Below are 22,746 nucleotides of genomic sequence, written 5' to 3' on the forward strand. Positions count from 1 at the left end.
ATGGAGCCTCACAAGAGTAGAGGGGGACAATCACCTCCCTGTCCCTGCTGGCCACCCCTCTTCTGATGGAGCCCAGGATACCATTTGCCTTCTGAGCTGCAGGAGCACACTGCTGCCTCATGTTAAGCATTTCATCTATCAAGACTCCCAGGTCCTTCTCTGCAGGGCTGCTCTCAAGGACCACTCCTTCCAGTCCATATGGATACCTGGGATCCCTCTGGCCCAAGTGCAAAACCTTGCACTTTGCCACGTTGAACCTCATCAGGTTCACCCGGGCCCACCTTTCTAGCCTGTCGAGGTCCCAACATTCACTTTTATTTTCACTTCATTTCCATGGGCTGCTCCAAGGTGCAGGTCCTCCCCATCATGAAAACCCACCTCTGGCAGCCATCATCCCACTCTGTCAATCTGCTCCATAGATACCACCAAGGAGCAGCTCCAACCATGGGCTCAGGTCCCACAATAGCACAGCAGTACCCAAAACAATCCAATTTTTCATGCGTCCCCACTTGCAGAAACCCAATCTCTGCTCCCTCTCAACCCTGCATTGTGCACATTTGGGGTGCTAACACACACCATTTCCCCCCAGTGCTGGGGCTGCTAGCCTTTCTGGGTGACTGCTGGACCCCATTTATTGGTGGGGCTGAGGGAGTGTGGCCACAAAATCCCCAGGGCTCATCAGACCTTGGGAACATCCCCAGGACCTTCAACCCTGCCAGATGCCAGTGGCCCCTTCACCTCCACTGCAGTGGGGCCAGGAGCTGTTCCAGGATATCCTGCAGCCAGGATCCAGGAATCATGAGCAGTGCTGGGACCTGACCTTGGATCTGGGCTTCCTCCCCAGGCCCCAGCCTTCTCCAACCACTGGCCCATCCCATCCCATCCCATCCCATCCCATCCCATCCCATCCCATCCCATCCCATCCCATCCCTTCCACACCCCATTTCCATCCCATCCCCCTTTCCATCCCATCCCATCTCAATTTCATCCCCATTCCAGGAAGGAGGCTAACTTTTTACACCATCTAGTAGTGATTGAATAAGGGAGAATGGCTTTAAACAAATAGAGAAGAGATGTAGGTGAGATGTGAGGAGGAAATCCTTCCCTCAGAGGGTGGTGAGGCTCCGGTGCTGCTGCCCACAGAGCAGTGGGTGCCCCATCCCTGGAGGTGCTCAGAGCCAGGCTGGATGTGGAGCTGGAGGGGCACCCAGCCCATGGCAGGGTGGGCTTTAAGGTCTAACCCAAACCTTTCTATGATTACGATTCCGTAATTTCCATCTCATTCCCATCCCTATCCCGTTAGAGGACCTCACTGGCTCAGCTGTATCTCCTTTACCTCCAGGTCACTCGCTCCTGCTGGGATTCAGCTCCTGCTCGCTCTCGGGCCGGGCAATGCGGGAGCGCTCAGCCGCGGGCACGGCCGCCCCCCAGCGGCTGCTCAGGGCCCTGCAGGGTCTGTTGTGACAGGACGGGGAACGGCTGAAACGGAGAGGGGAGATGCAGGTCGGAGCTGAGGAAGAAGTTCGTCGCACTCAGGGCGGTGAGGCGGTGGCACAGGCTGCACACAGAGCTGGTGCTGCCCCATCCCTGCAGACAGCCAAGGTCAGGGAACGGGGCTGTGAGCACTGCTGGAGCTGTGGGTGTCCCTGCTCAGTGCAGGGAGTGTGAGCAGATGGCCTTTAGGGTCTCTTCCAACTCAAACCATTCTATGATTCTGATTCTGCACTCTCACAGCCAAACTCTGCATTGTCCACACACCCAACAGCTCTTATTCCTACCCACCAGGCTCTTAGACAGCCCCAAACCCACTTTATTTTCAGTCCCCCCCAGGCATTATTTCTCTTCCATCTCCACGTCCACACTGCACTTGGATTCACACAGGAACACACAGGAACTTGCAAACAATTTCCAACACTGATCAAGATTTTATTTCATTTTTTTTAAACAATAAAACCAAACAGCTGTGCTCTGAGCAAAACCAATCATCTAAAAAAAAAAATAAAATCCTGGCAGTTTACTAACAGCATTGCAAGGTAAGGCTTCCCAGAAAGTTTCACGGCAATAAATTACTTTCACCTAAACATCAACACAACGCCTTTCGTTAAATTCACCTTTAAACGTCCCTAAAAACCAACAGTAAAAAAAGATACCAACGATTCTAGATAATACTGGGCTCCTTCTAAAGGGCAGTGGTACAAGAACTCATCAGGAATTTGACAGTTAAGTCGCAGCTGTGTAAAATCCCACTATGCAAGCTAGCATTGCTGGTTCTGGGTGTATGCGGGCCAGAAATTCTCTAGAAAAATCCCAGGTGAGCAGATGGGGCTGCAAGGTGCCTAAGGGCCATCTGCCCCGGTGCTTGTGTCTCATGGTGGAGTTGTGGGGTTAACAACGAAATTAAAAGCGCGATATCAGAGCTACCTCCAGCCTCTGCCTTGAAGTCCGTGTTGCTCTGCAGTCCAAAACAGGTGGGCTCCTCAACGGGATTCCATCAGCTTTTGTTAACACTGAATTCTGGGGGCTGCAGTCTCCCCTGTGCCCCCTCTTCCCCACTCCATTCCTCCCCGCTTCTCACTTCTTTCTGGCTCTAACAAGAAAATAGCACAGCCCTGGGGAGTGAGCAGAACTACAGGCCTGCCAGTGCCAAGAGCCCAGCAATGGTGAACAAAGTGCTGTATGCTGGAATCACTGTGAATTAGAGCATCGCTGCACAATTAACAATTCCATTTTTTCCTATGTTATGTTGCCTGACAGCTTCCACCTGCCTACGAACGGACTTTCCAGCAGTACACAGCAGCACTGCAGCCAGCTGACACAGCTCCTGCCTTTGCTCTGGAGGTGAGCTGAGAGCAGCTACTTACCTAACAGGGTTTGCTGCCAATCCCTGTGCTTCCTTCCCCTCTTGCAGCCACTCTCCCTGGCCTCAGGATGACCATTCCAGTGCCCTCTGACCTGCACCCACAGCTTCTCAATTCAAACTCATCTCCCTCAGTTTCTGCTGTGCAGTCAGGTGAATCACATCAGTGGTTTACAGATTGCCTTTGTCTGTGGAGGGGATCAACGTCACATAGAAAATATTACAAAAAAGGTTAATTTGTCAGCTGTCCAAACATGATTAGACCACATGCTTTATACAGCAGAGCGGCAGCCAGCTCACTCGGCAGCACACCTAGCTGAACTCTGAAGTGACACTTTCCTGCTGGTATAGAAAGCGCAGGGGTTTTTGTATTTCATTTCTTTTATTCAACATTGCTCACGAGGAGGAGGAAGGAGAAGCAGTGAGTGCTATGAGTTCTGCTGCATCTGCAGTCTCCGCTCGGCGGCGGCTGCCAGCGTCCTGCGGCGCAGTGTGACCGGGTCAGCAGAGGCTCCCTCAGACACTGAGGGCTTCTCCGTGCTCAGCTCTTCATCTGAGGTTTTGTTCAAGTACCGCCTGCAGGAGGAGAAAGGGAGATGAGTGACAGCAGCCCAACCTCAGCTGGGCTCCAGAAAATGGTCTGTGCGTTCAGGAAACAAGGCGGGAGCTGGAGCACGCCGAAAGGTGGAAAATACTTTGCATGGGCACACTGATGACTGAGTGTGACACTGAGACCTGTGCTGAGTTACTGACTGGGTCCCACCGCTGCACCACGGGTAAGTGCAGGCAGCACCTGCAGCTCCCTCACTGAGGACAAGGAAGGCACTGGCAGGTGGGCACTGGGGCTGCAAAGTGCCACATCATGCAACAATGCAAGGAAGCAGCTCCCGGAGATAACAGCCTGGTACATGTCTGTGCTTAGAGACAAAACACAGCGGTTGGCAATTCCACAGCTCTTCAACGCAGGAAAGGAATGAGAAAACTAGAAAGTCAAAAATGCTTCTGTCTCACTACACGTCATTTTTCAAAGAAAGAAAATGGTTCCAGGAGCCTATTTACAATCACTCAGAAGGCACCATATCTCCCAGTTATACATATGAAGGCATTTCAGTGTGTTTTTGTTGGCCCTTTCAGCAGTCTCTCTAACATAAAAACGGATAACGCTGGTTACAAATGCTAATTGGACTTGATGATCTTTAAGGTCTTTTCCAACCTGAGCAATTCTAGAATTCTATCTAAAGCTCCAAAATGCTTTTCCTTTCTTTTTTTTTTAAACCATCAACTAGATTCTAGTAAAGTTATCTAGTGTGACTATAACTCATGTAAAATAAGATTCTACGTGCAATTCTAGTTGAGTTGGAAGAAACAGCTAGCCACGCTCACTTTGGCAGTGCTGACTTGTTAATCAGAAGCTCTTCTGGTCTGTCAGCCCTACACAGCTCAGTACTTGCTCTTGCTCGGTATTTGGAAAGCAGTGCCTGACAGTGAACTCAGCTGCAACAGCGCACAGCACAGGCTGACGCTTAGGCAGGGAGATTAGCTAGAAGTGTACTAGGAAACTCAGCACAACCAGTGTTTCCTCACTTACTAGAAGCTCAAACTAAAGCTCGGTGAAGCTGGAGAAATCACCCTATGATTGGAAGAGCTTTGGATCATCTAATCATCTTGGGAAGCCACATGCATGCTGCAACGCAAGATGCTGTTTCAGAACTGGGTTTATCAGAGGCACTGGTCTTAAGGAGCACCTGAGCGTGCTGCAGCAATGTATTCATCCTTCTTAATACTCTTTACACCACTCCAGACTTTAAGTGGTCATAATCCATGTGACAGCCATTCTGGGAGATTAAAACCGAGTGGCCAGGCTGAAGCTTTAGGAAGGAACATACTTTCGAGCTTGCTGCAACAAGTCCTCCTTCCGCTGAACCAACATGCGCTGCCTCTCATCAGCTGACTTTGAAAAGCGACTTCCCCTGGCTTCAAAATCTTCTTCTTCACTGGGTTCTGCCTCCACTTCGCTCAGTTCTCCCATTTCTTCCAGTCTTGAGTTGAGTTCAAGTGGCACTCTTTTGGTCTAAGAGAAAAAGAGGGGGGAATTAGGAAAAGAGGATTTTATTTCAACTAAAATAAAAGTCTCAAGTCTGTGCAAAACTTGCCAACAGGGCTTCTTTGCATCAAACTAACAAGCTGCAAAGAGCTGCCACTTTCTGAGGCACTGAAAAAAGCTAGGCTTTTACCTGCTGCACCCCATCCCCTGGCCTGCTTTGAAAACCGCAGCTGAAATACAGAACAAAGCTCATCCAAACCACGTTCAAAGAGCTGTATTCTCATAACTGCGCCTCGCACACCGTGCGTGGAAGGGATCTCAGAGACATAAAGATTAATTACTCGTAATTAATGCTCTCTGAAAACAGGGCTCTTGATGTAGTTAGATTCTGGAGAGCTGACTAGATCAGCAGTGCAAAAGTAAAGAAGGAATGGCAAATGTATTCACAAAGAGGATGTGCAGCACACCAAGCACCGTGCACTGGCACTGCCAACAGCACATCCCCAAACTGCCCTCACTTTGTATCAGCACAGAATCCCCAAAGCCACCAGCAGAATTTGGGGGAAAGGTATCCCTATCTCCATCTTAAGTTCTCTGAATTCTAGATGGAATTAAGGCATAACATGACACAGAGGAAAGCCCAGCTCAGTCATGACAAAAGGTGTTTCTCTTTGTGCATGCGAGCTCCCCTAACAACTGCCAACAAGGAGAACTCCCATGCATTTGCCACGATGTTGGACATCTACCAAAGATCCTAAGTGGACATAAAAGATTGAGTGCTTGTAAAACCTACTCTAAATCTGAAGCACAAAGCAACAAGAACCACCTCACTCCCTCTCAGTGGCTGACATAAGGTGTGAAGTTGCATCTATCCATTATTTGGAAACGCAAGTCTCACCCACAGGCAATGACGAGGGCTTCTGATATCCCTTCCCTTTTGCATTTAGAAAGCTTCTTACTAAATTATGTGCAATTTGCTGCAGTAGCTTGTTTGCTGCTAGATCTTTCCAAACAGACAAGAGTTTGACTGACCACAGCAATATGTTCTCCTGGCAAGAAGAAAGAGAACATCTACAATACACCACGTGCTTGGTTAAACACTGAGAGCAAAACTGAAGAGACAGAAAATAGACAGGAGTCTCCTAGAAAATGCCCCTATGCTCCCAAGTCTCTCAGCAACAGAAGCACCAACAGAAGGGAGCTAAGCAGGTTTCTCTCCCAGGTTTGTCTCTGTGGCTGTGTAACAGGGATGTTCAGCTTGTCCTACACCAGCTGAACAGAACACTGAATGCACAGAGCTGCTGGTTTGGCCTGGCATCCCTGGAAAACCACTCATCTGCTGCCCTGCCAGAGTTCAAACGCAAAGACCTCCCAACACAGCTCCTCTGTAGCAGGGTCATCAGCAGCAGAGCAGTATTTCTGTGCCAAGAACATCTGCACTATGTTTGGACTGTGGTGTATGTAAAATTCCTGCAGGAGCAAAACTGCTGCAGGACAGCAGCAACAGGAGTCCCCACACCACCGCAGAACTGCGGGGGCTGGAAGGCACCTCCAGAGCTCACTGAGTCCAATCCCCTGCTGAAGCAGCTCGTACAGCAGGCTACACAGATGGGCATACAGCTGCGTCCTGAGTATTTCCAAAGTATCTCTACCACGTCCCTGAGCAGGCTGTTCCAGGGCTCTGTCACCCCACGGTGAAGAAGTTCTTCCACATATTTGTGAGGAACTTCCTCTGCTCCAGTTTTTGGTCGCTGCCCCTTGGCCTATCACTACACACCACTGAAAAGAGTCTGACCTCATCCACTTGCCCCCTTGCTTTACACATTTATAAGCATTGATAAGCTCCTCTCTCAGCCTCCTCTAGGCTAAACCAACCCAGGTGTGTCAGCCTTTCCTCACACAGGAGATGCTCCAGGCCTTCATCATCTTTGTGGCCCCCTGCTGGACTCCATCTAGGATTTACCACATTACCTGGGTGACTGTCCCAGTGTCCTGGTCAGTGCTGTGCCGTTCCACAGAACTGCTAGCAGCAGGTCTAACAGCCTCTGCACGCTGAAACACAAACATCACAGGTTTAATGCAGCCTGTGCAATAACAAAACCAAAACAAGCCCTGTAAACACATTCAAACTCTGCCTTCTGCAGCATCATGTGTTGTGCTCCATTTAGAAACAGATCCGTTAGCAATGCACAGAAAGCACTGTGCTGAAAGAGAATTCTCTCTGCTTCCTCGCACGCAGGCTGAAACTGCACTCCAAATAACAGCACGATCTGGTGTGCACACAGCAGAATTCAATATCCTCATTAGCAGAACCGTTGTCCCCAGACTGCTTTACTGAGATGTGCTATCACTAATTAAGAACAAGGCATGCTTCTGCCATCTACTTTCTTTGTGGAAAATTTTCCTAAGTGGTACGATTCAATCATCTGTCAGCAGAGAAATCACCTGGAAATGTTCTAAAGCTTCTGCACACAAGCAACAGAGAACTGCTGCTTTCACTGAACAAATATTTGTCTCCAGCTAGGACATTTTTAATACACATGTTTGATATGTGACTGAATATACTGCATTTATGGAGCTCCAGACAAAGGAAAAACTAACCCCAAAGTATTTTTTCACAAGCATTTGGCACTCCATCATGCATTTGAGATTGCATAGGAAAGCACTCGATGCATCCTGCAGCCCAATGACACCACCAGGGACAGCCTACAGCCCACTGGTGACTGTCTTCAGCTTTCCCACATAAAGAAAGTGTCCTGCATTAAACATGGACAACGCTAAAGCACAGCTGAGAGCCATCCTAGCACATCAAAAGGCCCTTTCAAGAGCTATGGCAAGGAACAGATGCCTACACCTCAACCATACACAACAGTGAGATGTTCAGATTAAGTCAGACACTGCAACATGAAGGTACAACACATGCCAGACAGCCAAAACTGGTCTGCATCTTCCAACTGCAACATCTTCAGGTAAAATCTGAAGAGTAACACTGCACTGAGCTAAACTGGGTTCACTGTGCCTATACCTGATGCCACTCACCCCTACAAGCTCAGTCCATATGTAAGACAGACATGTTAGGTGCACAGTCTCCTGACTTACCTGTGTGGGGAAAGGCACCTGGATGCGCCCTTCCAAGATGTTGTCGGTGGTTATCTCTACAGAACGGGTCAGCTGCAGATCCTGCAGGACTACGTGGTAAGGAACCTGAGGGAACATCTCCTGAATCTGGTGAGCCTGGAGAAAGCAAGGTTTGTACAGGCAGTATTAGGGATATAGAAAATTAGCTGGTAAGTGTCTTACTGCAAACAGGAAAAAAAAGGAACAGCTCAAAGTTTAGGTTATAATAACTCATGTGCAGGAAGAAAAAAAATGAAGGGAACAAAAACCCATTCTGGCAGTGATTTACTGGCAGGGCAATACTTTGACTCCGCTGAAGCCAACAGCAAAACTACAACTCCTATGGAGGCACCACATGGTCCTGAAAATGTACATTCCTACTCCAAGAGGCATGTAGATAAAGGCTTCAAAAGATTCCCAACCCTTATTTTGTGACAGCACCGTTAATAAAAATGTATACAAAATTCAGGCATGACTGAAAGTTAGCTAACATTAAAAAAGCCACCTAAATAAAATCATTTTTCTCTGTCCCAGATGCATCCCAAGATGGTAAGGACACGTGCAAGAGGTTTTAATCACATACTCTCTCCTGCCACTCTGCTTACAGACCAGCTTTCACACAGTTTCAGAAAGCTCTGAAAGTTACAGGGGAAAAAACTGAGCACAACAAATAAAACTGAGTACAAGGAGTTTGAAAAGCAAAGCAAAAAACTGCACCAGCTGACAGAGTGTTGAAACACAACCAACTGCAGCAAACTTCACTCTCTGTTGTACCTATGTGTGACCAAAACAACTGACATAGCATTTCAGCCTCTGGTCTTTCTTGTGAAATACTTCCCTAGGGTTTTATTCATTAACACAAAGAACTTTGCTTCATTTCTACTAAAAATGTGTAACACCTCAGTGGTTTGCTAACTTTGCCTTTCCATTAAAGCAGACATTTCAATATGTTGATACTTTGAATAATGCAGCATTAAATCATTACTCATCCTTAATAAAAGCCCATTTGTGTCATTCTGTCCATTAAAAAAACCTAAGCTGACTTTAGAGTCCCTGCGTATTCCACTTAAGATCTGCCAACACCTTCCCAACCCCTGACTCCAAGCCTCCAAACAATTGTGTCCTTATCCTATCGAGGCTTAAACAATCGTGAAGGCTTGGAGAGGTCTCGCACTGGGAAAGCTCTGTCACCTCCCCATGATACCTCACTGAGCACTCACTGACATACAGCACACAACAGCCCGAAGAACTCAAAGGAAATGCCACTTCTCAAACTAAAGAAATTCCACCACCTCCTTCTCTTCTTGTACTACAGTAGAGAGCTTACTCATGGTCAAACCTGGGACTTCATCCTCAGCATTCCTTCCATCGTCAGGAATCAGTAAGTCAGTTGTGAGTGAGTCAGTGAGCCACTTAACCAACTAACAACTGAATTTTCTGATTACTCTGACCCTAAGCTACTACAAGCTGTGAGTGAAGCCGAGTACTAAAGGAAAGCTAAAGTCACATCAAGCAAGCTAAGAAAAGGTCTACCCATCTACACCTACATCCCACAGAAAGTACATGCAATTTTTCTCCATCACTTATTTATCCTTTGTGTTCACACATCCAGAACACCCCACAGCCCTACCTTCATTGAAATGAAGCTTCTCACTCAGAAGATAACTTCCATGTAGCACCCAAGCACTGCTCTGACTTCCTTCCCCTTCTGTTCTCTATCCACATGCACCCCTTTCCCCCCACAGCACAAACAGGAAGGCTGAGGTCCAAATCAGCCAAGCAGCCTTACCATAGCATTGAGCTGGGAGTTGCTGGCTTGTGTGATACCAAGGATATTGGTAGTATGCATCACTTCTACTGAAAAACTGGGCAGCCAGCTGGCAATTCGAGAGCCTAAGGATAAGAAATCACAAGGGAAGTCAGGCATGCGTGCAAGAGATTCTCAACAGGCAAAGTACTTCTACGTGTATTTAATGCATGTAACCGTGTTTCCACAGGGTACAAACAGGGAGTTCTCACTGCAGTCTTCCCTATGGATGGAGATGGCTGCAGCAGATCAGTGACTGCTCCTAACAGATGCTGTCACAGAGGCTTAACAAGCTGAGGGCTAGAGGACGATCATGAAAACAAGACTCTCTTTTCCCATTAGATGGAAAATTAAAATAATCCAGAACCAGATTCAGTTCTGGAATACAGATAACTCCAGCAATTTTACTAAAAACAGGGCTGTTTCTAACCAAGCTGAAACTGGTCCCAGAGTGGGTCAGGTCCAACTGGCCTGCACCACAGAAACAAAGAATGCTCTCCTATAGAAGGCTGTTCCCTCTGTTTTTTTGGTCAGCAGCATCAGATGTCAGATCTGCTCAACTCACCATCAAAGTGGAAGAAGTGATTGTGCTGGTTCAAGCGTGGTCTGCCTTCTGCTACTGCCACAGGGACCAGGTTCTCATCTAGATTCTCCCTCTGGTGATCCTCTCTCACGTGATGGCTGTCAGTGATATTAAGAGACATTCTGCACGTCGGGCAAGATGTGTCTTGTTCCAGCCAGGATCGCAGACAGGAGCTAACAGGAACACAGCAACATTATGGTGAGTTTGCAGCAATTTTCCAAGGCATCATTATCACAAGTACCCCCAGTAGCTGCAGCATATTCTGTTCAGAGCATTAACAAGTGCACACAGACTGCTCAGAGATCATTTGCAAGGTATGTCTGATGATCTCCCAATGACTGGCTGTGTTCCTTTTCCTTCCAGCTGAAAATACTCAAGTGCTGCAGGTTTTATAAACAAGCTTGCAGATTTAGCTCAAACTCAACCAGTGCAAGCACGATGCCTGTCTAGCTCAAAACAAGCAAGTTCAGCCTGGAAAGAGGGAACAAAGTGCCTTTTCTCTCACCATCTCAAGCTGAAAAAGGGCAAATGGCAACTGGGCAAATATTTAAAAGACATGGATAAATGTTCATAGCAGTTCTGCCAGAGTGATGTGGATAGGAACCTTCATAGTTCTGAAGTATTTCTGAAAAAAGTCATGAGCCAAACCATCACATTGAGTACAACTGTGGAACTTTATAAATACATGAATACAAACCAGCATCTGCCACTGCAACGATCTCCTAATTCTGAACATTTGCTGTCTTGCAGAAAGAGAGAGGTGTTTGAAATGCAGGTTTGAGCACTCAGAGCTGAGCTGTGGGTTAACCTATTTTTGACATACAAGCTAAAGTCATCCAGTGTGATACGTTCCCTCCCTAGGAGCACCAGTGAGGTAAAGGTAATCGAGCTTCCGAGAAAAAAAATACAAAAGGGTCATTTCAGATACAGAAAAGATAAATTTCTGATGAGGAGACCCTGTGCTTCTCAAGTACTCAGGAGGCGATTAAATATTCATTGATTCAGCAGCACTGGAAGAGGAGTTTTTGCTACTGTGGCAAATTATCTCATTAGAGACTTCTTGGAACACAGATAAATATTTATGGCAAGGCTGTCACAAATGACAACAAATTAGCACACGGATTCTAACCTCTGCTCTGACAGTTACCAGAAAAATAAAAAGCTGTTTGCAGAAAAGAACCTGCTCAGATGACAGCACAGGGAGAATTTAAGTGACCGTGCACTTAACCAAACGACACTTCAGAAACTCCCACCTTCAGCCCCATACCTCCTTTTATCTTAAAGAAAAAATGTAAAGATGCATGTACTGCTACAGAAGATCTAAGGAAAGGTGCATCTAAGGAGCACTCTACCTCCACTAGCACTTACTGTCACTCACTACCAAGTGCAAGAAACAGTGCAGAGAATGATCCTCTGGTGAAGAGCTTCCCAGCCCAACTAGCAGTGCCAGTGACCTCCCCAGCTGGTTGTTTAACCTCTTTCATTCACACCCCTGAGGGACTCAGACCCCAACAAAACCATCTAATTAGACGAGACCTCCACAAACTGTCCTGGAACATTCATCACCACGTAAAGATGTGCTGTACAAAGAGTATGTGCTATTTTTCTCCTTGAAGTTGGTATCTGAAGAGAACGCAAGAATCTAACTCCAATTTTTCTTCATTGCCTGAAAACCAACATGTGCTCATGGAAGAAGCAAAGACTGAGATGGAGGGGAAAAAAAGAAAGCCTATTTTACCAAGTATTTCCACAGCAAGGCAGGGTACAGACTTGCAGCTGAGATACCATAACTCAGTACTACCTGCACAGCAGCTGACAACACATATACTCTTAGTTCAGAGGAAAGAAGGCAGCAAATGAAACAACTCCAACATGGAAGCAACGGAAGCGAACGCCACTTTTGCTCTGTAATTAGAAGCAGACCAAGAGGGCCCAGGCAGTAAGCAATCACAACTCAGCTGATCGCTGGTTACTTGTTGCCCTAAGCGTCACACTTGCCCACATAACCCCTCTCCCCAGGCCCTGCAGCCCCAACAACCTACTTGTGGAAGAGGTGGCCGCAGGGGAGCTTCCTCGCGGACTGCATGGAGTCCCAGCAGATGGCACAGTCATCATTATTGACTGCTAGCTCCTCAGGTGTTGCAACTGCAAACCTATGAAAGGAAGAGACAGAAGTAATGATTATCCCAACCCAGCACAGCCTTCTGCCTTGAGAATTCTGTGCTGAGGAAACCTTACCTTCCACGTTCATTTTTCCTTGGGGGAGGCGTGCCAGGATGTTTGTTATCTTTTCCATAACTAGAACTCATACTGTAAAGAAAACTCATACACGTCCCTCCCATGCTTTCTTACAGAGTTTGTTTTGGCACATCTTGCATACACCCTAAGCTCAAATAGCTCTGACTTATTGCTCCGAGGAGTATGATCATTAGGTTGAGAACCTCAAGTTATAACCTGTATAGATCTGGCTTATGTCATTTTTCTAAATGAGCTTTAATAGCTGTACCCATTAAAATGTCTTCCTGGGATCCGAAGTACTTATGGCTTGACAAATTTTGCCCTCAGATTTCACCAACCTCTACTTGTCTTTGAATTATTATATATTTAAACTACAGTGCCATGCAAGTATCTATTGCACAGTACCCAAAGACAAACAGACAGTACAGAGATGAGGGGCACAACAATAGTTTGCAGCACTGCTACTGTGAAACACACCTGAAAACCAACTACACAAACACACAAAGCCAGCTTGCATGCTGGCAGATTCATTAAGAAGCCAGAACACAGTTTTTCCAAAACAATCAAGATGATGACAAAACATTAAGTCACTCAGACAAGATGCCCAAAATATTTGCAACTCAAAACGGCTTTGAGAGCAATGTAAAGGGTTCAGCAGCTGCATTACCGAAAAGAAATATCGCACTGTGGATAAACTTGGCTATGCAGCTCTAAACCTGGTATAACAACACTTTTTATAACAACCTTTTGCAAAGAAAACACTGGGAAGCTCCAGGGAAGACTGTTCTCTCTACCTAGAGCACAGCAGCAGGCATCAGAGCTGGTCAAATCCACCGGAGTCTAAAATGAAAATGGTACAGCAACGTACAGAAAAACTCCCCGCTGCTCTTCATTTTACTGAGGACACAGCTGAGCTATGACAACATTGGATCAGAGATGGAGCAGCACCTGGCACACTCTTAGTTCTTAGCAGGCCTCTCCACTTCTCTACGTTGTCTTGGTACAGGGGGATGGCCTAAAGTAATCCTGAACGGCTTTCAGCTCTGCTCCAGGTATACAGCTGGCTTGAAGTTGGCCTCACGTTTCATGAACAGATTTTTTTTTAATTAATATTTTGATTAAATTTCAGGCAGTACCTGAACGACACGGCCTGAGGAAATTAGAAGCATAAATTTCCATCAGAACCAAAGCCAATACACGAAGCAGGCTGAGCTGTGCAGACCTTACATCATCCCTATCACCTAGGGCAGTACATTGAGGGCAAACAGAAGAAATTCTGGACTGGAGAGTTCACTTGTAACCAGCATTACTTGTACAAAAGCAGGATGTCTGGTAAAAGCCAGCCCTATGTATCTGTTAAACTGAGACAGAGTCCCTCGTCACAAGTACAATGGAAGCAAAGACCTTATACAAACACACCCTCTAGAGCAGGAAGATTTCAGAGCAGGATTTGGAATACAGTATCTCTCCAGCTCACAACAGGCCATCGTGTATCAAAGGAACGTAAGAGAACCCCCATTTCTTGTCTGGGCTCCTCTCCCCACGGCACAATGTGCACCCCAGAGCAGGCAGCTCACCGGGCCTCCATGTTTCCAACCACACGCAGGTAGTTCTTGTGCCGCCGAATCCTTCGCTGCACCTCATGGAACAGGTAGCGCAGCTGCATGAAGATCACCAGGCTTGCCATCGACAGCCAGATATTGCCAAACAGCTTTGGGGAAAGAAAACAACAACGGCGATCAGAAGTGGGAACCAGAAGGCAGCCACAAGCAACTTCACCTGTTCTTAAAAGAACAAGAACCCAGGAAATCAGTTCTTCTGTTAAGAACATTCAAACTAACCATGCTTGTTCACAGGAACTGCTGCTCTTCACCCTCTCAAACACAACCTGAGCAGCACAGCATTCACAACCAGGAGAAATGGAGCCCTGTTTGTCTGAATGCCCTCTGCTGCCAGTAAAAATAATTCCGTCTGATTGCTCAATAATAAAGCCAATTAAACAGGTAATTACACAGTAGTTAATACTCCATAACGAAGTTATTTATGAAGATTGCAATTACACAGGAGGAAAGAATGCCAGAAGCCCTATGCTACACTTTCCTCTTCTTTTACTGAACTTCTCTACAACAGCTGGCTCACGAAATAAGCAAAACAAAAATACATATTTGAAATACCCAGCACCCACTGCTTTAAGGCAAGGTACTCAGCATTATCTGCAGCACTCCATACCAGCATATGGATATGATGCATCAAGTCCAGCGACAGCAAGGTCAGCTCCATGACGAAATCCGTGTAGTACACGTATGTGCCTTTACCTTCCCACGTTCCTTCATGGTTGAGATCCCAGAGATGAATTACGTATCTGCAAGAGCACAGACACTAACGTTACCTGCTGGTTTTCATTAGCTAAAATCTCTAAGCTATTTATCTTCTGGATTTGGATTCTTTGCCCTTTCTAGGCCCAACACTTTTTTTGTTTTCTCTAATTTTACTGGTTTCAAACAGCAATATCTGACAAAGGCAAAAAGGAGTGTGGGCCAGTGCTCAGCCCACACTGGCACTACAGGCCCCAGCAGAAGGTACAACGGTGTTCACTAAACTCCTGCGTGCTCTTACAGCCACTTTTGACATAGTAGTACTGCATGCTGCAGACCCATGTTGCTCAGCCTCTGAGCTGTGTCTCAGGTGAGGCATTACAACTTAATGACAGACCCAGAATGCTGGCAGTGACGTGGACAAAGAGCCTTTGCTCTTTATGTCATACCCTATATACGCCCTGCAGATGCATGAGCATGCTACTTCTTTAGAGCAAAAGTTAGAGAGATTAGGATCTTAAAAGAAACACCATACGATGGTATCAAGGAGCATAAATCAATCTCCAAACAGCAGCTCCAATCCATTTTAATCCAGGTCTTAAGCACTGCTCTATTAGCAGCCTCTAAAGCGATCCACGTACTGTAGAACTTCTGTTTCCAAAGCAGGAGGGGCCCATCCCAATACACATTTGCAATGCAGCGAGGTGACTGCATACAGTTCTTACATCCATACCACATGCACAAACTTCTTGAGCAACCATCACAGGAGTACTCACCGCAAAATCACATGAGCAGTTCTGACTGTCACCAGCAGAGACTGCAAAAGAGGAAACAAGATGTTAGCAGGGCTCGGCCTGGTTAGCTGTGCCGAGTGCTGAAGCACACGGTGCGTTCAGAGCAGCCTGAAGTCCTGTGAAACAGCTGTGTGCACAATGTACCTGTGATAACCTCTCTAGGTTAAGAGCTCAGAACATAACTGGGTACAGAAAATGCAGGAAAACAGCAGTCTGAAGACAAACCACCAGAAAGGTGTGTTTCTGGATGACCTAAGCACTTTGCCACGGAGGAACCTCAGCCCCATCACCCCGCTCAGCTGTGTGGCCCTTTGTTGTGCCATATCATGGGAGCAGAGGGACAGGATGAACCCCCAGCCTGCCCACAGCTCCCCACAGCTAGCAGATGCCAGGAGATGCCACAGCACAGGGGATTTACAAGGGGTGACAGCACACCGTGCCTGCAGAGCTGCCTGCTGGGATGCCTTCAGCGCAGGCACTCAACACAGCAACGGAATAAAAACCTCACAAACACTAACATGCCATGTAGCAATGAAAGTGGTTTTGAATATTTTTCTGTTTATGAAAAGCATTCTGCCCGAAGAAGAGCTTCAGAATAAGACACACAAATCGAACAGCACAGAAACAGCTCCGAACGTAGCAGCAGCTGATCCTGCACTGTGCACTGTGCTCGGCACAGACACCTTCCTCCAAACAGAACTCAGCACTCAGGCTGCTCTACGGGGCTGTCAGACCCCCTTTTACCTCCCCCTATGCCAAATGTGGGTAGAGAAAGAGACTCCACTCTGTTCTCAGGGTTTTGGCTACAGAGGAGCCTTGAGCAGACCACAGAGGAAAAGTAAACACATCCCAATGCTCACCACACAGGCAGTGAAACGGAACGACCGCCCGAGCTGTGGGTGGATGCAGCACAGAGCGCAGAGTGATGTCAGAACTAGGACACGTGGCAGGAAGTCTCCAGCAAGGAAGACGTTTGTCAGCAGGAAATGTGAAGATTTTTACAGCTTTGAAGAGGTTAAAACCTAAGTCAGCATCTGGAATCTGGCATTCCAATACTTTCCTCCAATCCACCGTTCTGCTGCCAAGTCATCTTGGTGCTGGTTAGCAAGGCAACGGCACAGAAAGCTAGTGCTACACCAGCAGAGACCCAGCTTGGAGGCCTGAGGAGCTGCCAGTGATGGCACACAGAGGAAACTGCTCCACTCTGCACACTGCTCCCCAGAGGACGCAGCACAGGGAAGGCAGCCGCCTGTTCTGCTCCCACACACTGACACGCACTGCTGTGAGGCACCGCACAGTGGGCACTTGCAGTCAGGAGAAAGATGAATTGCTTAGTGCAGCTTAATGTCATTAGATACACTCAAACAGAATACATTGGCCCCTCTTGAAGCCAGAGAACACATTTCAGCCTTCGAGCTTTAATGCTCTTTTACTGAGAGCTTGAGGACCACGAGGTGTCACTACCAACACCTGGAAGAAACCTGAATGTTTTAATCCACTGCCACGAGTGTTGGCTATTGAAGTCAAAGGAACTCCTCAGTCATCCACACAGGGCATATTGAAAAGGTGCAGGAAGGGGCAGGGTTAGAAAGTTCCATGTGGAAAGATAAGAAAAGATAAGAATTCTTTTCCTTGGAAGGAGTAGGAGAAAGGTCCATAAAATAAGGGTGATGGGAAGAAGAGTAAACAGGGAACGGTTCTTTGCTATTTTTCATCACCAATGTATCAGGCAATAGCAGTAGGGAATAGGGATGGCAGCAGGCAGGTGAGTCCCAACAACTGGAAGAGCTCATCTGTGTACACAACACAGAGTGAAACATGGAATTCATTGCACTTGGATGCTGCACAGGCCAAAGTATAACTAAGGTCAATGAACAACCAAACAACCTCCCAGAGTCCACCCACAGCCACCAAACCCAGCCTCCAGCACAGCCCTCGGTGATCTGAGAAGCAGGAGAGGGCAGGAGACCCTTTCCTATACATCCTCCACAGCACAGAGGGCAGCATGGACCTGTGGCTCAGCTGAGGACCATGCACCTACACTTTCCTCTGTCAACAAGCAGAACAACAGCTGGAGTGAACACATCAGCACCAAGTGCCACGCAGGCAGCTCTTGGAAACAGAAATTCTCCCCGATAAACCTCCCCCATGCTGGGATGGGGCACATACACCATTTTGCTGAGCCAAGATAAGAGTTGCAGCATTAAAAGACCCTCTATTAGAGACAGCAGTAAATCTTCAAGAACTGCAAATCCAGCCCTGCAGCATGTTCTCCTACTCAAGAGAAAACACACGGATGTGTCCAGTAACTGAGCACCATATTATCCTCATAATACCTGATTATAATCAGCTATCAGCTGATTGTTTTTGCTAACTCCAAGTATGAATTCCACGCAGTGGAGAAGAAAAACAGATCTTAGGCAATATTTGTTATCTGAACTAAGGATGCACCAGCGTGACTTAGTTACAGTGACACTGGTTACCACCCCTTCACTTGTCATTTCCTTAGGCAGAGTGCAACAACCATAACATCACAAGCACGTTGATTTCACCCCACAAACACATGTGGGGTGGCGTGTACTTCACAAACAGCCTGATGTTTACAGAGGTGCACACACAAAAATTGCTCATCTCATCTGAGATGCAACTGTTCAAACATAATGGGCATGCCTTAGGGAAACGATATTAGTTGTGATCCTTTTAGGGAGAAATGAAATAGAAAACAGCCTCAAGGGAACGGACTGCGTGCACACTGTGTGTACACTCTGTCCCTCTCCCTAACTGCCATTTCAACTAAGCCATCTTGCAATGCTCATGAAACACGACCATTATTTTTTCATGCACTGCCATCTCATTTCAGCGTCATCTCACAGATTAATCTTACTTCCTTCTTCAGACAAAGAGTATTTGTGGGCTTAAACTCTGAACAGAGAAAGAATGCACAACTGGCAACTATCCTAACACTGGAGAGAGGCTCGTATGGAGCTGCTTCTTTTGGGAAACAAAAGGAAAACCCACCACGAGCCAAGAAATGTCACACAGCCCCAGCTGAGGATTGAAAAGCAGAGCAGAAACAACACCACATGAAAGCAGTCTCACCTCTGCTGCCATGAAAGCCAAGGTGTGCATCCCATGGGTGTAGCCAATAACACCACAGACGACTGCCAGCCCGCAGCAGGACAGCAGCATGGCCACAAGCAGGGTCAGGACTCTGACGTGGCTGCTCATGGGTGTTGTCGGAGAGAAGGACAGCTGCAGCACAAACACATAAGTACATAACAGGTTTGAATTAGCACTTCATCCTCCCTGCCCTCCATGTTCACTTCCCCAGACAATTTTTCCTTGCATTTCCAGAAGAAAATCAGTTTCACGACCTCAACAATGTAGCATAGTAATAAGCACTGTGGAATAAAGCTAAAGGGGCACACCACCACAAGGCATCACTCATCTCCCTTTCATTTACATTCACAGGGCTTTTTAAAGTCAGAAGGGATCGTTTTGATTACTTGATCTAATGTTTAGGTCACTTGTGTGATAAAACCACCCAGAAGTCAGTATCAAATCCACAGCATCTGCTGAGGATGAACTCAACAATCCTGGAAAAATGAGACACCACCCTCCAAAAACTCACCTGCAGCTAGAGACTGCTGGACAGAGCCTACTGCAAATGGTCTCATTCAACAACATATATAATATATTCATCATCCTAGCTACCTTGACAGTAGGTTACATCTAGATCAAGTCAAAAGTTACTAAAGAGGGGTCCATGTCCTTATTTTCAGGGCAGGAAGAACAGGATAAGGAAAAGAGTTGCCCAGAACTTCACCCTACTCTGATTAAAGTCGACTGCCATGTTTTGTTCCAAAACCAATTCCTTCTTCCTTGTTTACGTTCAGTTTCTCATCCAGCTGAGTCTACAAGGCAGATCACACCAGTATCATTTGTCCAAACAAAGAACTACGATACATGCTTTGAAGGCAGAAGGGATATAATAAGGATTTCTCCCCCCATGAACTTTGTTCTCTTGCAGCCCTCTGAACAAGCCCAGACTACCCAATGTCTGCCTGGTTCACTGCTGTCTCAATTTCCCTAGCCCCAGTCCATCTCGTTTCAAATTTGGTGCTCGGCTCCTTGTGAATTAACAGGCCTTACAGGATATCAATAACAAAATAAAGACACTACAAAGCTACCAGGAGGAAATCCGTGGATTCAGTTTAGTTCAAACTTTTTTATTCCAGGACTGAGGAGCTGAGGAAAACACACCTGCATTATAGATGCTTGAAGAACAAGATTTACTGTTCAAATTCCTGTTCCATATTCCTTGCCTTGTTTTCAGTTTCTGGGTCTCCCAACCAAATTAATTGCTGGTATTAAAAGAAATTGCATACAGCTTATGAAGAAAGTTGTGTTACGTATCATAAAGGCTTTGGGACTCAGCACTGGGCAGATAGATGTAAGAGAGCTTGAAACATGAGCACAGAATTGACACAAAGAGGTTTTACAGATCAGTCCCAAAGGACATCTTTCTAAGGGAAGTTGTGCTCTCCAGATTTCTCCACTAAGAGCTATGAAGACAGGACACAGAGTTAAGCAACAGTAATTACAGGGCATATATAAGGAGCAATTCATTGAAGAAAATAAATATCTTCAGCTCTGTTTATCAGATGAGAAAACTGAAGGAGTAAGATCGACACAGCATTCCAAAGCAATCATTTGAAGCTAATGGAAGGTGCGTGCATTCGCATCTCAGGTGGGGAAAAGGCCTAAATGTTTTGCTTGCAACCTATCCTAACTCAGTGTCTCTACATTTGTAATCCCCAAAAGAGAGCCCTTAATCAAAACTTACATATTCAAAGCGATCCTTGCAGAGCTGGACCATGAGATGAAGAAACACAAGCCCAGAGAACCAGAGGCACCACATGACCACTTCTTCCACTGTCTGAACATTGAGCACGCCAAAAATGAAGATGAACTTGTAGAAGATGAAATTCCAGAACTTATCCTTGAGATGCTGAAAAGAAAGACACTCGGTTACTTTGGAGAGAGCACTGACAATCCACACGTTTTGTTAAAGAACATAATGAAACCACCAGAAGGAGAGTTAAGACATGCCCAGAATTCCTTCCCGATGCTGACAGAGTTGGTTCACCAGTGACAGTAACCAGCCTTTCCCTGAGCATACTCCCCCTATCCAAAAACGAATGAATCCAGTCACTGCTTTTCACTTGTGTTTTTAAGAGAGGAGAGAACCTGGGAATTATCACTGGTTAAAATTCCATATCCTCACTGTCAACATGCATAACCAAAAAAAAGCCTGACCGAATGGCCTGTTTGTTATATACTTCCCTCAGAGGCTCTAAGGGAGTGAATCACAGATACAACAGGCTTTGAGGGACCCGTGGCCACTCACAAAGCCTCACGTGCCCCAGCTCTGCATGCCAGAAGTGATCACAGCCTGATTTTTCCTAGAGAACTACGCTTACATGCTTATTTTTAAAATATCTACTATTCCAACCATTGCTGCTGCTTTTATCTTTTGCAGGATCCCACTGTTAAAAAGCCTGGGCTGTAACGGTCCTCCAGCTGCATTCTGACAAAACTTCTCCCCCAGGATAAGTGCAGTAATGAGCAGTGTGAGCCTTCAGTCCTGGCCACATGCATGCCTGACCACTCTTAAACCATCCCCTCCATGTCAGAGGCTGGAGAGCACCCGTACTTGTGCAGCAGTCAGGGCACAGAGCAAGGCATGAGAGTCAGCAGCACTGGCACTTCCCTAACTGTGAAATGCAGTGCAGAAATGCTGCCACACACAAGCGGAACAGAGAGGAAACACAGATGTTATGAACGCCCTGAACTGAGGCAGGCTTGTAAGCAATCTGGCAGTGTGCACGAAGGGTTTTCAACTTTGACCACGGGCTCACAAAATACCATTAAACAATGAGAAGTTCTCTCCAGAAACAAACTGGAAACCCATAACTGCAGATACAGCGGCTAAAGGTGAAGGGGCACTTCCTGGGGGACTGTTTTCCACAGGGTGCTATCAGACAGCACGCTCAGCACACGGAACTCCAAGAAGCAGGGCTGACATCAGTTTTAAAGCTGATTTATGCTCGTGCTGGGCAGTCCCAGGCAGAAAACACAGCACGGCGAGCTGCAGCGTGCCCTGCCGCCTCACCTGCCTCTCGCTGACGCGCAGCGGGCCGAACACCACGCGCTGGATCAGCTTAGCGACCAGCATCAGGACACAGCAGGCCGTGTTCACCAGCACCTGCACGGAAACGAAGCGGTCAGCGACGGATCTCCCGCCCCGCTCCGGGAGGGAGGGAAGGCAGAGATCCGGGCAGCGATCCGGGCAGAGCCCGCCTTTGTGCGCCGCGCGGCTCCGCCGTAACGTAAGCCTGCCCTCGGGCCGGCGGCTCGCCTCGCTTCTTTCTAGAAACGCGAACCCGGCCCGGCGGAACGCCCAGCAAACGAAGCCGCCGGCCCGGAGCGGCGCGACGACAGCGGCCGCAGCCCGCAGCGGCCCCGCCCGCGGCCCGGCTCACCCAGACGCAAAGGCCGTCGGACAGCAGGTAGTAGGCGACGTCCAGGGCCCGCGGCCCGCCCGCACGCTGCTCGCCGGCCGCGACGAGGGCGCGCCGGGCGCTGAGGACGGCGGCCAGCAGGGCCAGGCCGCTGAGCGCCGCGTACGTGCGCAGGCTGGGCCAGGGAAAGCGCTCCAGGAACAGCAGCGGCATCGCGGAGCCCCGCGGCCCCCGCCGCCTCTCAGCCCCGCTTCCTGCGGCCTCGCGTCCGCCCGCCGGCACCGCCCCTCCGCACCGCCCCGCGTGGGGCCGGGCCGCGCTGAGTCACCGGGCGGGACTCCGGCAGAGCGGCGCGAGGTGACTCGGAGCGGAGCGGAGCGGGGCACCGCGGCACCGGGCGGGTTGTGCGGCTCTGCTGCCGGGTAACAGCGAGAGAACGGCGCGCTGCTCTCACGCCGAGAGCCAGT

General features: G+C 47.7%; 1 protein-coding gene across 1 annotated transcript; it reads right to left on the reverse strand.

Annotated features, from left to right (window-relative positions):
- Window positions 1–1,905: 1,905 nt before the first annotated feature.
- On the reverse strand, window positions 1,906–22,585 carry AMFR (autocrine motility factor receptor). The gene is made up of 14 exons (XM_085235318.1): window positions 22,301–22,585; window positions 21,931–22,023; window positions 20,602–20,766; window positions 18,855–19,007; window positions 15,738–15,778; window positions 14,876–15,008; window positions 14,224–14,357; window positions 12,451–12,561; window positions 10,391–10,581; window positions 9,808–9,911; window positions 8,001–8,135; window positions 6,873–6,953; window positions 4,744–4,928; window positions 1,906–3,433 (listed from the first exon to the last, which is right to left on the reverse strand). The coding sequence occupies exons 1-14, from the start codon at window positions 22,490–22,492 to the stop codon at window positions 3,286–3,288; spliced, it is 1,866 nt and encodes a 621-aa protein (XP_085091444.1). The 5' UTR covers window positions 22,493–22,585; the 3' UTR covers window positions 1,906–3,285.
- Between the last annotated feature and the right edge of the window lie 161 nt (window positions 22,586–22,746).

This window comes from Meleagris gallopavo, chromosome 13, assembly GCF_905368555.1.
Source record: "Meleagris gallopavo chromosome 13, MGAL_WU_HG_1.1, whole genome shotgun sequence".
In the NCBI taxonomy this organism is placed as follows: domain Eukaryota; kingdom Metazoa; phylum Chordata; class Aves; order Galliformes; family Phasianidae; genus Meleagris; species Meleagris gallopavo.

Bases quoted from the DNA above. Each gene is read 5' to 3' on its own strand.
- AMFR (XM_085235318.1), bottom strand. From the start codon at position 22,492: ATGCCGCTGCTGTTCCTGGAGCGCTTTCCCTGGCCCAGCCTGCGCACG. The intron at 14,358-14,875 runs GTATGGAGTGCT...CTTTCCCCAAAG, and splicing joins TGCATCATATCCATATGCTG to CTGTTTGGCAATATCTGGCT. The intron at 6,954-8,000 runs GTAAGTCAGGAG...TTTGTGTTTCAG, and splicing joins AGGTGCCTTTCCCCACACAG to CGTGCAGAGGCTGTTAGACC.